This window comes from Miniopterus natalensis, chromosome 1 (genome assembly GCF_054644295.1).
Source record: "Miniopterus natalensis isolate mMinNat1 chromosome 1, mMinNat1.hap1, whole genome shotgun sequence".
Lineage (NCBI taxonomy): Eukaryota > Metazoa > Chordata > Mammalia > Chiroptera > Miniopteridae > Miniopterus > Miniopterus natalensis.
The window spans coordinates 9,517,565-9,534,246 of NC_142081.1; the positions used below are offsets into that span (position 1 = coordinate 9,517,565).

The window sequence follows — 16,682 nt, forward strand, 5'->3', positions numbered from 1 at the left end:
TTTTGGCAGATGGGACATACTGAGGTTCCCTGCCCGAGTGAGTGCCTGTGTCCCCCGTGTTTGCGGAGGAGGCCTTTGAGGTTCCTGACCGTGATGCGCAATCCTAGGGGCTGCGCCCGCCTGGCAGCCTCCCCTCCAGCTGTGAGGGACCTGCCTGCGACCCTGGGTCGAAAATGCGGGAAAGTGCAGGAGGCTGACGGCTTGTGCTCGGAGTCAGGGCGCCCAAAGCATGTCCTTCCCTTTCGGGTTGGGAAAGGGAAGCAGGTAACGAGCTTCTGTTTAGGGTCCCAGAGAAATGGGCCAGGGCCTCAGGGAAACCCCGAGGCACCACAGGCCTGCAGACGGTCAATTAGTGCAGGTGACGGCAAAGGGATAGAGTGAGGGGGGTGACAGAAGCAGACCACGAGTCGGTGACTGGAGGGAGGGGCGGTGGGACGGAGGCCAGAATGGCACGCGGTCAGGAACTAGGGGACACCTGGCTTTGTTCCACTGCTTGTTCGTAAGCCCTGCGCTGGCCAGTCCCCTGGGCAGAAGCTTCTTTACTGGGAGGATGTGGGGACGAAGAGCCCCTTGTCAAAGAGGCCAGAAATTATAGACTGAAAACCTTGGAGGGCCCGGCCGGGCGTGGCTCAGCGGCTGAGCATCTGCCTAGGATCCAGGAGATCGGGGTTCGATTCCCTGTCAGGGCACATGCCCGGGTTGCGGGCTCGGTCCCCAGTCGGGGGCGTGCAGGAGGCGGCCGATCAGTGACTCTCATCATTGATGTTTCCATCTCTCCCTCTCCCTTCCTCTCTCTGAAATCAATAAGGATTTATTAGAAAAAGAAAAAAAAAGAAAACCTTGGAGGGCTTCTGCTCTTGGAGGATATTGTGGAGCTCTGTCCTGGTAGCTCGGTTAGTTAGAGCATTGTCCCTGTACACCAAGGTTGTGGGTTCAATCCCTGGTCAGGGCACATAGAAGAATCAACCAATGACTGCGTAAATAAGTGGAACAACAAATCGATGTTCTCAAATCAATCAATAAAAAATCTTTAAATATATTTTTAAAGATAATTCCAATGTTATTTGAACATTTCTACAGAAAAAGAAAAGTGGAAACTGCCCAGTTCTTTTATAAAAGTTATATAAATTTAATAATAAAAATGAGCAAGTTTACTTTTGAAAATAGATGTGAAAATTCCAAATAAAATATTGGTAAGTACAATCCAGCCGTGTATCAAAGAAATCATACATGATCAAATAGTGTATTCCAGGAATGCATGGATAATTCAGTATCGGGAAGCTATTACATTACAATTGCGTCGACAAGTTGAAAGAGAAATTAAATGATCATGTTTAATTCTTAAAAAGCATCTGATAAAACTTGGCAGTTCTTCCTTGAAAAATAGGAATAGTTATGGAAAAATCAATAGCAAATTACATCTTTAAACGGTAAGACACCGAAGCTACATCAGTGAAAATTAGAAACGTAAACATTTGTGGGACAAAGGTACTAAAGTCCCCTGGACAGCAGCCCTCCTAGAACGTAAGCGTCGTGCATCCAGGGACAGGGACACTGCAATTTGCAGCGTTTGCACCTGTTTCAGAATTTTTAATGTGGCGAGTGGGCCAATGTAGCAGCAATGGAAATAATAGCTTCTAGTAAACTCTACCATCTGGCAACGTGCCTTCCTGGTCCACCGCAGTTCAATATTCTTTTAAAAAAAGATTATTAATCATTTTATAAAGAAAAAAATGGCCTTGGCAAAGATTTTGGATTACTTTGGTCTAATGTTTAGTATTAGCTAAATTTTCTGTTGTTCTTAGCAAAAGGAAAACAGATGGAGGAATTAACTAATGAAAAAATTAAGGAACTTCAAAAGTGATATAAATCACACAACCTAAGACACTTTTATTCTTTTTAAGTCTGCTGAACTTTTGGAGCCTAATTTTCTTGCAGATATACCACACACGCACAATTTTTTTTAAAAAAAACCTGTTCTGCTGGCTCATCTAAAATGGAGTTACCCGTCTTGGCAGCAAGGCACTTACCGGTTCTCCTAAGAATAGTCAGGAATCTACAGGGGCCCGGCATCAGTAGGGAAGCAGGACGAGTGAGACCTGACAGGCACGGCAGGCCCCCTCCGAAGTGTTTCTACTGTGTGTCACCAGCCCATTGTCCTGTGGGAGTGGGAGCAGTGTGGCCAGATTTCCCAATCCCTCCAGAGAAGTCGGAAATCCAAATTTTTATGTAAAATTTCCCAATTTTTAAACTACACAGGCAAACTTAATAGGTCAGTGAACTGGATTTGACCGTCACATTAGTGGTTTGCAACCTCTAATCTGCGGATGACAAGGTTCTCCTAGGAAGGGACTTAAGAGGTTGGGCATCCCGAAATCAGAAGCATGTTGGCTATTCAATTTCAAGTGACAATAGTGGCACAGTGGTTCAATGGCCTTGAACTCTCATCTTTATCCCCTTTTCCACTTTTAGAAACGTAAAGATATTCTCAACTTCAAATCTTTTTAATGTACAGCACTCTGCCAGGCATTTCCACATATAGTTTATTTTTTAAATTTATTTTTGGTTTGTCTGTCTTTAATTTTATTTTTGTTTAAAATATTACAGATGCCCCTTTTTCTCCCCAATGACCCGTTCCACCCTGTCCCACCCCCCTCCCCAGTCCCTCTCCCCACCATTTGTCCGTGTCCTTGGGTTGTGCATAGATGCATATAAATTCTTTGGTTACTCTCTCCCCCTCCCCCCACCCACCCTCCTCTGTCCCTCTGACATTCGTCAGTCTCATCTATGCTTCCATGTCATTGAATCTGTTCTGTTCATCAGTTTATTAAGTCCTTTAGGTTCCACATATAAGTGAGACCATGTGATGTTTGTCTTTCTCTGCCTGGCTTATTTCACTCAGCATAATATTCTCCAGGTCCATCCATACTGTCCCTAAGGGTACAAGATCCTTCTTCCTTACAGCTGCGTAGTATTCCATGGTGTGAATGTCCCACAGCTTTTTTATCCACTCATCTACTGATGGGCACTTGGGCTGTTTCCAGATCTTAGCTATTGTAAACTGTGCTGCTATGAACATCGGGGTACATATATCCTTTCTGATGAATGCTTCAGGATTCTTAGGATACATTCCTAGGAGTGGAATCACTGGGTCAAAAGGCATTCACATATAGTTTATCAAATGAGCCAACACTCTCTTAGCAGTTTTTCTTTCTAATTCAGTTCCTTGGGGTGTTGAGGGACGAACACTCTAGTGAGGAACAGCTCTCCCTTCTGGCACACACAGAAATGCACCGAGGAGCCACTTGCTGCTAAGCACTCAAAGATGGAAATCCTTTGAAAATTAGTATAAAATTGCACTTCCGGTATGTATACATTTTAACTCACTGTTTACATAAAAAGCCCTGAGGATGGCCCTAGGTGGTTTGGGTCAGTGGCTAGAGTGTCGGCCTACAGACTGAAGGGTCCCGGGTTCGATTCAGGTCCAGGGCCCCTACCTCGGTTGCAGGCTCGATCCCCAGCCCAGGCTGAGGTGCATGCAGGAGGCAACCAATCAATGTGTCTCTCTCACATCTATGTTTCTCCCTCTCTCCCCCCTCCTCTCCCTTCCACTCTCTCTGAAAAGCAATGGAAAAAATATCCTCTGGTGAGGATTAAAAAAAAAAAGTCTTGAGGATGGACACTGACATTTGAATCACTGGCGATCTATGATCCAGGACAGCCCTCAATGCATTCTGAGTGGGTGTCCAGTTTTCCCGAGTAATCATTACTCACATTTCAGAGCTATATCCCATTTCCATGCAGCCTTTATTATTTATTTATTTTATGGAAGTGTTTTGTTTTTTTTTAAATATGTTTTTATTGATTTCAGAGAGAGGAAGGGAGAGGGAGAGAGAGAAACATCAATGATGAGAGTCATTGATCGGCTGCCTCCTGCACGCCCTCTGCTGGGGATGGAGCCCGCAACCTGGGCATGGGCCCTGATTGGGAATCGAAACCTCGATCTCTTGGATCCTAGGTCAATGCTCAACCGCTGAGCCACACTGGCTGGGCCTTTCTTCTTTTCTTAAAAAAAATTTTTTTCGGAAAGCAATCTGCACAGTGAAAAATATAAAATCAATCATTGTAATTCCAACTGTGATTTCCATTCCCTATAAGTACCTTAAATAATTCCCAAGCATGCTAACTGAATGACAGATTCTGGAATTTCCTTTCCATTCAGTTTGTTCTTTGTAAATGTATTTGTCACACGAAGAGTTGCTAGTCAGCATTTCGTGAGGTTGTTTTCATATTTAAAGAAATGAATTGTAGATAGTAGTGAGTTCTAAGCTGGTAAAAGTTTGTTGTTTTACCTAAAATAACCCCCATTTTCTGATTTGTTCATGATAGCATTGTATGAAGAGTGGGATAAGAGAAAATGCAATTTTTCCCCCAGGTATGATATACCAAATTAAGTATTTACATAGCATATAAAAATATTTAGAACAGCCCTGGCTGGTGTGGCTCAGTTGGTTGAGCACCATCCCATACTCCGAAAGGTCGCTGGTTCAATTCCCAGTCAGGGCACATGCCCGGGTTGTGGGTTCCATTCCTGGTCAGGGTGCATGGGAGCAGCTGATCATCGATGTTTCTCTCTCTCTTTCTCCCTCTCCCTTCCTTTCTTTCTGAAATCAATAAAAACTTTAAAAAAAAAGAGAGAGACAGGTATTGTGAAACCAAATGCTTTTAAAAAAATAGCTTAAAACAAAAATGGATGGTTGCTGGAACATTTTTCTGCTATTTTAAAAATTCTTTTCACCTTTATTATATGGTGCTATGTAATAAAATTCTTATGTCATGAAAATGCTAATGTATGGTCGATATTGCCATCTGCCTTTATGGAGATAATTTAATGATTTCTATTATTCTTACCTTCATTGCTGCAAATCTATGGAACTTGAAAGCTAGAAGCCTCCTTAAAGGTAATCTCATCACGATTAGAAAACTGAGGCCCAAAGAGGTTAAGTGTCTTATACTAGACCACCAGCTTGGTGGCTGAACCACAGTGAGGGCTCCAATCTTTTGGTGCCGTGCCCTTCCCCCACGGACAGCAGCGCCTTCACAGTCAAACCTGGAGGGCCTCTCCGTGGACGGTGCACAGTACAGCAGCCTTGTCTTTGTTCCTTCCAGGGCTTTCTGATTAAGCCGGGCAGCACTATGCAGTAAAAGGATAAATGCAAGTGCGTAACGATGCCGGGTAGGTATGAGTATCGCATAGTGAGTCGGCGCCACTGCATGTTTTACAAGTTCCTTACGCATGGAGGTGAAGGTGGTACAGGGCTTCAGGGGGAAAGCTTTATGTTTAGAGCATGAGAGGAATCAGTATCTTTTTTAATCCCTACAAACCTTCGAAGTTATTTTTGTTTTGTTAATCCTCACTGGAGGATATTTTCCCATTGGTTTTAGATAGAGTGGAAGGGAGGGAGGGAGGGAGGGAGAGAGAGAGAGAGAGAAAATCAATGTGAGAGAGACCCATCAGTTGGTTTCCTCCAGAATGCCCCGACCAGCGCCAGAGATCAAGCCTGCAACCCAGGTATGTGCTCTTGACCCTTCAGTGCATGGGCCGATGCTCTAACCACGGTGCACTCCAGCCAGGGCTAGAAGTTATTATTATTCCTATCCTATGGATGAGGAAACTGAGGCACAGAGAAATTAAGAAACTTGCAAATACCACACAGCAATTAAGAGGCAGGACCCAGACTCACAACACCCACACCTTTGACTACTGATGTTTCTCTCAACCTTTTGTGATCTGCAACCCCCTTATTGAATTCCATTAGGAATTTTCCTAAATTGTATCACCATTTGTGCATGCATATGATTAAGTGATTAAGTACTTATTTACTACTGTGATAATTTTGTGTCAATTTGACTAGGCCATAGTACTCAGTTATTCAATCGAACAGTAATCTAGTTATTGCTGTGAGGATGTTTTTTGGTGTGGTATTAAACAGATTATCCGAAGTAATCTGGCTGGGCCTCACCCATTCAGTGGAAAGGCCTTAACACCAAAACAGGTTTCTCTGGAGAAGAAATCCTGTCTATGGACTGCAGTGTCAGCTCCTGCCTGAATTTCCAGCCTGCTGACTTGCCCTAGGTATTTCAAACTTGCCTAGCCATACCCCACTATAATATAAGCAATTCCTTAAAATCTTTCTCTGTACAGATGTATCCTGTTGGTGGTTTCTCTGGTAGGTCCCTGACTGATACAACCCAACTGTTTAATATTATATTAAATGGTTCACTTAAACATAATATTTCTTGTAACATGCATATGATTTTAAAATCTTTATTTAATAAATAATCCCTGCTATTCAGTTTACCTTAAAAGTGTAAGAAAATGTATGATTTTACCACAAATTATTCAGGTTTGCGTTGGGGATCAAATAAGTAAATTTAATGATGTCTTACTGTGCCAAAGTGGAGAAAATTATTGGTTTACTTTTTATAAAAAGCAATTACTTTGTTTTTTATAATTTTCCTGTTTTGTTTGTAAATGATGGAACTCTCAGGCTGCCCTTTCAAGCACTTCTATTTGACATGGTGGGGGAGGAAGAGCCCAGGGCTCCTTCTGAATAGATGGTTATAACTCAAACTTCGCTGCAAGCTTGATATGAAATTCCTGGCAGTGTTAAACCCCTGAACCAGCCACAAGGGTAAACAGCCTCATGTGGCTGCTGAGCGCTTGAAATGTGGCTATTGGAACCGAATTTTAATTAAATTTTCATTTTAAAATGGTGATAGTGGATCCATTTTTAGGAACACTTTAAGTACGTTTGAAATAACGAGGATGTGGATCCTTTTCAATGGTAAATTTAATGAAATCTAAATACAGATCAGGCATGTCCAATGAGATTTTACGCTATGGGTAAAATACACCTTGCATTTTAAACTTAGTACAAAAAAAAAAAAAAAAAAAAAAGAATGTAAAACATCTCATTCATATTTCTATTAGTATTTTGAAGAGACTGCATTCAATAAAATACATTATTAAACTGTCAGCGGTTTCTTCATACTTTTAAAAAAGTGGCCACTGTGAAATTTATTAAGTACATATATGGCTCGCGTTTTATTTCTAGTGGGCAGCAATGACTTAAACAGCCTGGCAAACGGAAAAAGCCCGTCAAATGGTGGCTGCTACTCGCAGGAAAGGAATGAGGCCATTTCTCGTGCAGACTAACCGCGCTCAGCGAGGGACTGAGAGTCACTCGTCCCGATCACGGTCCCGCGTCTGGTTTCCGAGCCTCTCCAGTGCTTTTCGCTCCGCGGACGGCTAGAAAAGACGGGTCCCGATAGAGGATAAAGAAACGGAGGGAGCAGCTGAACGGTCCCGCGAGCTGGCAGCCTGGTCGCTGTCTGGACCCAAACCCAGAAAGTGCCAACTGCCCCAAGTTCCTAGACCTGCCGCGCCCGTGGGCGCCCCGCCGCCGCTCCCGAGGCCAGCGCCTGGCCGCTCGGCCAACACCCGCCGCCTCTCCCGAAAGGTCTCCAATGCTTCCCGGAGGAGAACCGCCTCGAGTCCCAGAGGCTCCCGTGCCCCCCGCACCCCGCGCCCCCGGTTCCCAGCTCAGCCCCAAAGGCGGCCCGGAAAAGACAGTCGCGGAGCCGAGCGCGCCGGGGGCCAGCCCCGCGCCGAAGCGCCTCAGGCTGGACGCCGAGCCACACCGGGGACGGCAGCGGACCGACGGAGAGCCCCAGGCACCGAGCGCGGCGCGGAGGGAGCGCGGCCTCGGCCGCCCGGCCCCAGGGCAGCTCCACGCCCCCGCCGAGGCCCCGAGCGAGGCTGATGACGAACACAGGGCGCGACGCACGCACACGCCGCTCGCGCTCGCACGACGGTGCGTGCAGGGAGCGCGAGGGAGCCCCGGCCGTCACCGGCGCGACCGGCGTTCCCCCTCCTCCGCACCCTGTGCTCCCGCCACCTCGGCAGCTCGGCGCCCGCCTCCCGCCTCCGTCCGAGGCCTTCGAGGCAGCGAGGCTCCTGGCCTCGCTCCTGTCTCTTTAAATGGTGGGGTCAGCGGGCCGCCCCTGCAGCGGCTGCCTGGGTGGCCCCGCGCGCCGCTATTGAGGGGCAAACCAAGATGGCGGCCGTTTTGGCTCTGTGAGGAAGACGGAAGAGGCGGTGGCAGCAGCGGAGGAAAGAGACTTCCAATAGCCTGGAGCACTCGGCTCCTGGGGGCTCTTGGAGTCTCTCGCGTAGTGGAAGCAGTTGCAGCAGGGACAGGCGGCGCCTGTCAGCGTGGGACATTTGAAGCAGGAGAGCGGAGCGGAGCGACCGGCGGCCGCCGGGCCAGGTATAAGGAAGGAAAACATGGCGGCGGCGGCCTGAGGAGGAGGCGGCGGCGGCGGCGGCGCGGGAAGCGGCTTCGCGGACATGGTGGAGGCGGGAGCAGGGCAGTGACCGGCGCCCCGAGTTTCCACCGCGGCGGGGCGGGAGGCTGCGAAGGGCTGCGCGCCCCCTCGGGGCGGCCGGGTTGGCCGGGCCTGGACAATAGCGCCGAGGCAGCGGAGGCGAGGAAAGGTGGGGGCCCAGAGCTCGGCCGGGGAGCGGGCCATGCGGGCGGCAGCGCGGCCCCGCGGCGGCCAGCGGCGGCAGTGAAGCCGGGGAGCCCTCCGCTTGCGGGCGTCCTTCCGTCTCGGCTCCCGCCTTCCCCGGACCCCCTTCCTGGGCGACTCCGGCGGGGCCTCTGCCCCGGCCCCAGGGCGCCACGATGACCGACACTCGGCGGCGGGTGAAGGTTTACACGCTCAACGAGGACCGGCAGTGGGACGACCGGGGCACGGGGCATGTGTCGTCCGGCTACGTGGAGCGTCTGAAGGGCATGTCCCTGCTTGTCAGGGCTGAGAGCGACGGTGAGTGAACCCCTTCGCGGCGGGACCCTCGCCTCCCCCGCGGCCCTGGGCCACCTTCCTGGTCCTTTTGGGCTAGTGGCCTTCTTAGTGGGAGGACGGAGGGGGCGACTGCTGCCTCGGGGGAGGGCTGGCCACCGGTACCCCAGCCCCCTGGAGCTGCCCAGAGAGCGCTGGAAATGTTTTCTTGCTCCGGGTGCCTGGTGGCACTTGCGGGTACGAGTGGAGTCGGGCACGTTTGGACCGTGCCGCCCGGGAGTGTGGACGGGTCGGCGACTTGGGACCGGGAGTCCGGACCGTGGTGTTGTTTTGCGCTACGGTGACCTTGAGAAAGGCACTGATTAATCCGATCTGCCGCCTTGGTTCGCCCATCTGTAAAGCAGGCATGCAACTTTTTTTTCCGGAGCTAAGAAAGTTCTTAGCTGTTTCACTCTTTGGAGAACATTTCGTTGTCTTGGTGTGTGTTTTTTACTTTCCCTTTTTTCTTTTTAAAATATTTTTGCTACATCTTTCTGATCCTGTTGCAGGTCGGCTACACTGGTTCTGGCAACTCTGTACTCGGTAGCGAAAAAACATTTCTTTCCTGTGAGAAGATAGATTTGTGTTCCGCAGTTAGTTTTCTTTTTCGTTGGTAATGCAGAATTTTGTGTGTAGTTGCACTGAGTAAACGTCTTGCAAGTTTGGAATCATTCTGTGCCAGCTTTTTAACTGCTTAAAGGTATACTCGTTATTTGGTTCAGTTAACAGGTGGAGAAAAGTTGGCAGATAATCTTCAAAACCGTTGGAATCTGCCCTGGTGCCTATGTTTCAAATATTTGGAAACAGCCCTCAGGGTTCAAAGACCAAATTGTTAAAAAATATAAACGTTTCATGTTTTTAAACTTACTCTTTTGTGATTGCCACTTCCCTTCAGTGGCATACGGTGAATTTCACTTAAAGAAAAAGTTTATGTCAGGTAAAACTATTTTCAAACTGTTTTTCCTGAATTTGAAAACCTGTCTTGTTAATTAGTCTGTAATTTTACAGTAGCTATTTCAGTTTATTACGATTGAAGTTGCTCTGTATCTGAATTATTACAAACTTCTAAGACTAAAAAAATTTCCTTTTTATTGAATTCATTAGGGTGACACTAGTTAACAAAATTATATAGGTTTCAGGTGCAAGAATTTTAATTGGACTCTCTACCCAGAATTCCAGTTACATGAAAAACAAAAGACTCACCTTTACGTAATTGAAGACTCTAGGAACATTTGATTTTCAATTTGAATTGAAAAATAGTAATTTGGAGTATATTGCCAACAGGTTAGCTTAATATGGCTAACCCAAAATAACTTAAAACTGGAGAAAGATTCTTTTCTTTTGGAGACATTTAAAGGGTTTTGAATGCATTAGGTATATTTTTCTGAGGTCATTAAAATACAGGTTTAAATGTCAAATGTCAGTGTACTTTTGTGTAGGACTATTAACCTACACCTTGGGACGCTTGGAAAACTATGCATAATAAGTTGGAAGGCATGGGCTTTGTAGGTTCAGTTAACTTGAGATGAAAGCATGTGTAGATTTGCCATTAAGTCTCTGAAATCTTATAATGTAAGACAAAACCTTACTTCACAAATACTTGTGAAATATTGTTATAAATAATCTTTAGTTTGATGAGCAATGTTTTTTCTAACAGGAAAACTACAAATAAGAATATTCAAAATTTTTTGAGTGCCTACTATGTGCCAGAGACTCCATATTTGTATCTTCTGGTATAGGACCTGTTATTAACCATATTTTACAGATAGGAAAACTGAGATTCAGAGAGGCTAAATAACATAGCTTGGTTAACAGCAAGGTCAGTGTTCAGTCTGGGTTTGAGTGAGATATCTAGTTTATGGCTTGAAAGTGTTATCAATTATTTTATCATAATTTATTGTTCACAGTGTGTCTTAAATTCCCATGTTGTCTACTTATATTTGCTGCCTTATGCTCAAGGCTTATCTCGAAGAAAATGAACAAAATTTTAAGCCTAAAGATTTTAAGATTATAGTTTACCAAGGCACACATGGGAGTTTTTGTATTGGCTGCTGGTTGGGGTTATCTGTTATTGTGTGCCTTCCTCATTCTCCATTTTCAGGTAATTGAGAATTTTCTTTTTATTGTGATGAGCAAAATAGAAAGCATTTCTGATTTTCTATAAAATGAGTCATTTATCTTGTTAGAGGAGCTTATATGTTTATCTGGAAATCAGGAATGCAATTTCTGAATGGAAGTACTGTGGCCTTCCTATTACAGGGCACATCCCTTTGGGTAAGTATATGCTCTTTCCCCCTGAATCTGAATGACTTGGCTATTCTGTAGGCCTTTTGCCTTGGAGAGGATAGCTATCCCAACAGGCTGCTGAGCCTGTTTTCTGGATCGCGCATCCTTATTCAGTAGGTTCCTATTGGCAAGATACGTTGTGGTAACACGTATTTTCTTCAATAAGCTGTATTACCTCATTTCTCAGGTTTTGTTGTAGCTATATACCTGCCAAGTTCCATTTTCTAATAAAGATTACTTAGTATTGTTCTTTTGGCTTATGCTATATCTGTTAACTTGGCTGAAGTGAGGAGAGTTATCCCTTACTTGCTCTCTCACGTCATGTTCAGATTATTTTACTTTTCTCTGTTATGGTGTTTACCACCTCCCCCTGCCAATTTTAGAATTGATAAAGAAATTGGAATTTCTCTACACACCGGATGTCTTTGAACATGGCCACGCTCTTTACTCTTGATTACTTGGTAAAAATAAATGCTAATGTTCTTATATTTGGTTTTTACCTTAAGTTTTATAAAGTATTTTTTTATATTTCAGAATAGTTTTATCTGTTGTCTGACTTGACTATTTCAGAGTTAAAAAGGTTAAATTCTCACTGTTATAATGAGGAATGAAGAAAATAAGACATGGGGAAATGCTTTGGTCAAGGTAGCACTGTTAGCTAATGGTAAAAACCGGAATCCTGTGCTTCTGCCTCTTGGTAGAACTTGGTCGTTTCTACCCCTACTGTAATTAGAAAAGGAGGTCAGAACACTTTGGGGTGGGAAAGTCTGTTTTGTTTTGTTTTGTTTTGGCTGCTGTGGTGAGAGAAATGAACAGAGAAAGCATCAGTGTTTTTTATCGCTATTCTTATAAATCAGTAAGTAGTATAGAATCTTGCATACAGGAAGAATTTCAGATTTAGCTACCAGGAAGAGCTTAGTGACAGCACTAGGAGAAATAATTTGTTTGAAAAGTTGATTTAAAATTTTTTTTCTTGTATAGACAGATCTATGTTGTAGAAAATTAATAGGCTTAGAGTAACCAAACCCTTTTTTGTCAACTTGCATGTTGATGACAAAGTTTGAGGGCCATCAGCTACATTGGATATAGTTAATGGGGCTAGAGTGTATTGAAGACTTGACACAGGTGTGGAACCTTTTAATGCAGTGCTACCAGTGTTTTTCCCCTAAACCTTCATTTCAGTTTTTAAATACCATGTGTAATCTGTGGACCACAAAAGCAGGAGAGAGTGACTTGGACCTGCTATAGGTATAAAGCATACGCTAGTCTCCTATCCAGATGAGATTTTGGACTTGTATTAACTCATTTTTGATGGTATTTTCTTTCTACTAATGAAGCATAGTACCTAAGCCCCAGCCCTTAGCTTTGAGCATCGATAAGAACAGTATACTGGAGAAGCCTAGAGGTTGAACTGCTTACTCAGGAGTGACAGAGCCGGAGCTATTCATTCTGAAATCCTTAAGTGTTTATCCAAATCTAAACTAAGGCCAGGACCTAACTTTCTTAACCCAAACCAGATACTCCCGTACTTCCTGAATCTGATTGATTGTTGGTTGATATTGAAAATAGAACACAAGCTATAGAGACTATAGTATCTCAGTTCTCCAGTGAAAGGAAATGTTATCTTCTAAATAAGTGAATTTTCCAGCTAAATGAAACTGTGTGTGTACCAGAGATTAAAACTCTCAATGATTTTCATGTAATATTTCTTAAATATATGCTAGAATGTTTTTCTTAAGCAATGTAATGAACCTGTGTTGGTTAATCTTTCATTGTAATGTGTTTCTGGATCATCATTATCAATACTAATTTTTCTATAATATTCACCAGTACACTGATGCCAGTGAAATGATATTCTGTACATGCCCTAAAAAAACAACCACCAAGTATTGAGTGCTAATTATGTACTAGAAACTGGGATAGGCACTTAAGTCTTAGTGTATTGATTTTTTTTTTTTTTTAAATCCTCACCCAAGGATATGTTTTTATTGATACTTAGGGAGAGAAACATCAGTTGGTTGCCTCTGGTATGGACCTTTTGGTGTACTGGACTACCTTCAAACCGAGCCACAAGGCCAGGGTGTATTGATTCATTGATAGTGTAGTTTTGTCGTCTTTTCCTGCACCCAGCAAGAAATCGAGATTTGTTGTAATGTAAAATCTTTCCATTTAAAAATATTTGCGTGAGGCCCTGCCCAGTTTTGCTCAGTGGTTAGAGCATCAGCCCTCGGAACAAAGATCACAGGTTCAGTTCCCAGTCAAGGGGCACGTACCTCTGTTGCAGGTTCGATCCCTGGCCCCAGTCTGGGTTCGTGCAGGAGGCAACCAACAGATGTCTCTCCCCCTCCTCCCTTCCACTCTCTCTAAAGATTAGTGGAAAAAAATATCCTCAGGTGAGGATTAAAATATTTGCATGAGTGTATGAGTATGTTTGTTAGACTAGTAGGGATCAAACAAGCTGTCTGCTGGCTGGATCCAGGCTGATTTAAACTTTTTGGAGTGATAATTTAGTCTGTACTGCCAGCTATCTTCACCCCACTCCTGGGAGGTGTTTTGACTGGGTGTACTAGGGGTTGGCAGCGGGATACAAAAAAAAGAAAAAAAAGAAAAGCTCACACATTTCATTTTACAGGAGGAACCAAGGTATCATGAAACAGGGAGAGAACATTTTTAATGACCTATTTTTACCTCAGATTGTACTATTGTCAGTTTTTCTTGCTATCAGTGTATGACTGCTTCTACCTGCAATTGTCTTGATGATCTTCTGAGTGACATTTTCCCTCCTTTGCCATTGTTCCCCCATTTCCTGAGTGTACAGACCTCCTTTTTGTTAGTATATTTGGGGCATCTGTTTGTCAGGGTACACAAATCTATCTCATCAAAACGTAGAACAGTATTCCACTATATGTTTAATTTACACAATACACTGTTTGGTGGCATTTCTCACTTTTTTCCTCAGGATACCTTTATACTCTTAAAATTGAGGATCCCCAAAAGCTTTTGTTTATGTAGGTTGTATCTATTGATATTTACCATATTAGAAATTAAAACTGCCCTAGCTGGTTTTGCTCAGTGGTTAGAGCCCTTGGACTGAAGGGTCTTGGGTTCAGTTCCGGTCAAGGTGCCGTACCTTGGTTACAGGCTTGATCCTGGCCCAGTCAGGGCACATGTGGGAGGCAACCAATTGACGTGTCTCTCTCACATCGATGTTTCTCTCTTTCCCTTCCACTCTCTGCAAAACAATGAAAAGAATGTCCTCAGGTGAGGATTGGGGGGAAAAAAGAAATTAAAACTAAGACTTTAAAAAACTTTTCTAAAACAGGAAATTTAGTGAGAGAAGAGTGTCATTGTTTTACATTTTTACAAATTTCTTTAATGCTTGGCTTAATTTTTTTAAGAGGAGGATTCTCCTCTGCATTCAGCCTGTTAGAGTATCACAGTATGGACACTGAGAAAAATAAGAGTGGAAAATGTAAATCACCTGTTAGTAATATGAATATAGTTTTGATTTTTCCAGACCCCTTGAGGTCCCCACACTTTGAGAACAGCTGGCATGGAGATTGTTTCTAGTTTTTTATCATTACAAACATTGCCAATGACATCTTTATTCATATACTTGGCACCCATGTGAGGATGTAAGATAATTTCCTAGACGAATTGCTGGAGTAAAGAGTAGTATGTTTTGAAAAGCTTGGTGGTTAAAGATAAATGACCCTTCAAAAAGGTTCTGTTGATTTTCAGTCTTGGTAATATAATAGTAAATAAGAATTAAGGACCCTCTTTTTACTTTTTGGAGAAGTATATGTGCAAAGTAGTGACTTGGAGACCTATCTGAACTTTTTTGGGATGGACTCTGATGAGAATTTGCTGTGCAGGAAATTAGTTCACCTGAAGATGGTTGATTTTGCTATGGTCTGAAGGATAGATTCTTCAGTGACAAACTTAATTACATGTATCGATACATTCCCCTTAGCTTGATCACTCTCTTGATTTCTCCTTGTGTCTTCATATTTTCTTCCAAACATTCAGGTTGGAAGTGGGAAGGCCTTTCTCAAGTCTTGATATTGGAGTTTGCTGTGTAGGCTTGTTTTTCTCTGTGTAACAGTGTCTTTCTCAAACGGTGTGAGGAGGAGGTGTCACTGGGAAGGTGAGAGTAAATTCCTCTTGGGGGATGGGGATAAGGGCATCTGTTTCATTGGAGAAGATGAATGTGTTTCACAAATAAGTTGGGGTGGAGGGCTGTCTTGCATATGTGCTTCAGTTATTAAGATATGCTGGACCTACTCATTATCAAAAGCATGTATACCCCTTAATGAGAACCTTTTCTGTCTTGATGTTGCTTACGGTCTACTAAGGATCATCTTCCCCAGTTCTCCCATTGTCTCTGCTGCTATGATAAATGCCTCTCACCTATAGTTGAACTGTACATCTGCATCCATACTCGTATATTACTAGGGTGGAATTATTGTTCCCAGTACTGTAGCTATAGTAACTGATACAAATAAACTTGTTGGGGAGAAGGATTGTGTGGATGCATATTAATACTCAACTGGGTCTTTTTCAGTTGATTGGAGAAGTGCTCATAACTTGATTCAGTAGAAACTAGAAGATGGAGATGAGGAACCTAATAGATGAGCTAGAAATGTGTCTTTTTATTATCTTACTTAGGCTCCAAACTAAAAAGCTTTTTGCCATGTTCCATCCTCTACGTCTATTGATCTCTTAGCAAACATGGTATTTGGAGACTGGAGCTGGACTTCCTAAGGAGGTATTCTAGACCAAAGCCATGGGATGTAGCTGAAATGGGTTTCAGAAAAAATATTTCCCCCTAACATCTTGTATGGCCCCCAGAAAAGAATAAACTTGCCAATACCAGAAGCTTCTAGTAGTATGTGCTTATTCTTGTTTTAGCCAGAGCTTTGGGAGGAACACTTCAAACTTTCAGCTTGTGATTTTTCCTGACCCCGTAACATTACTGAGAGTTTTGAAGCAAATGGAAAAGGGACTGGTACTTAAAAAAAAAAAAAGTTTTTTGTTTTGTTTTAGCAGCTCCAAGTCAGGTATGTATGTTTCTTGAAAGCACTACTTGAAGTGATAACTCCAACCCCCTGTGCCATGTGTTGTTTATTCCTTCTCTTAAACTTAAAAAAAACCCAGCTTTTGAAGTATGATAACATATGATCTTTATATTTGCATATTCTGAACACTTCATATAAGGGCAGTCATATAATATGTGGTCTTTTGTGACTAACTTTTGATAATGTTTTCATGGTTCATTCGTGTTATAGCATGTATCAGAACTTCATTTCTTTGTATAGCTGAATAGTATTTTTATTTATCCATTCATCAGTCTTTGGACATTTGGATTGTTTCCACTTTTTTGTTATTATGAATAATACAGCCATGGACATGTGTACATGTACAAGGGTGGGCAAAAGTAGGTCTGCAGTTGTTTGTATGGAAAATACAATAATTAATAAATAATACAA

The 16,682-nt window shown here is 43.4% G+C and overlaps 1 protein-coding gene across 2 annotated transcripts in view; it reads left to right on the forward strand.

Moving 5' to 3' along the window:
- The first annotated feature begins 8,642 nt into the window (after window positions 1-8,642).
- The window catches only part of PPP4R3A (protein phosphatase 4 regulatory subunit 3A), a 36,423-nt gene continuing 28,383 nt past the window's right edge, over window positions 8,643-16,682 (forward strand). The window contains exon 1 of one of the 2 annotated variants that reach the window (XM_016205707.2): window positions 8,643-8,892. In XM_016205707.2, coding sequence (XP_016061193.1) covers window positions 8,751-8,892 — 142 coding nt within the window. In that variant the 5' untranslated portion in view covers window positions 8,643-8,750. The remainder of the gene's footprint in view (window positions 8,893-16,682) is intronic. The other variant, XM_016205708.2, reaches the window with a different exon arrangement.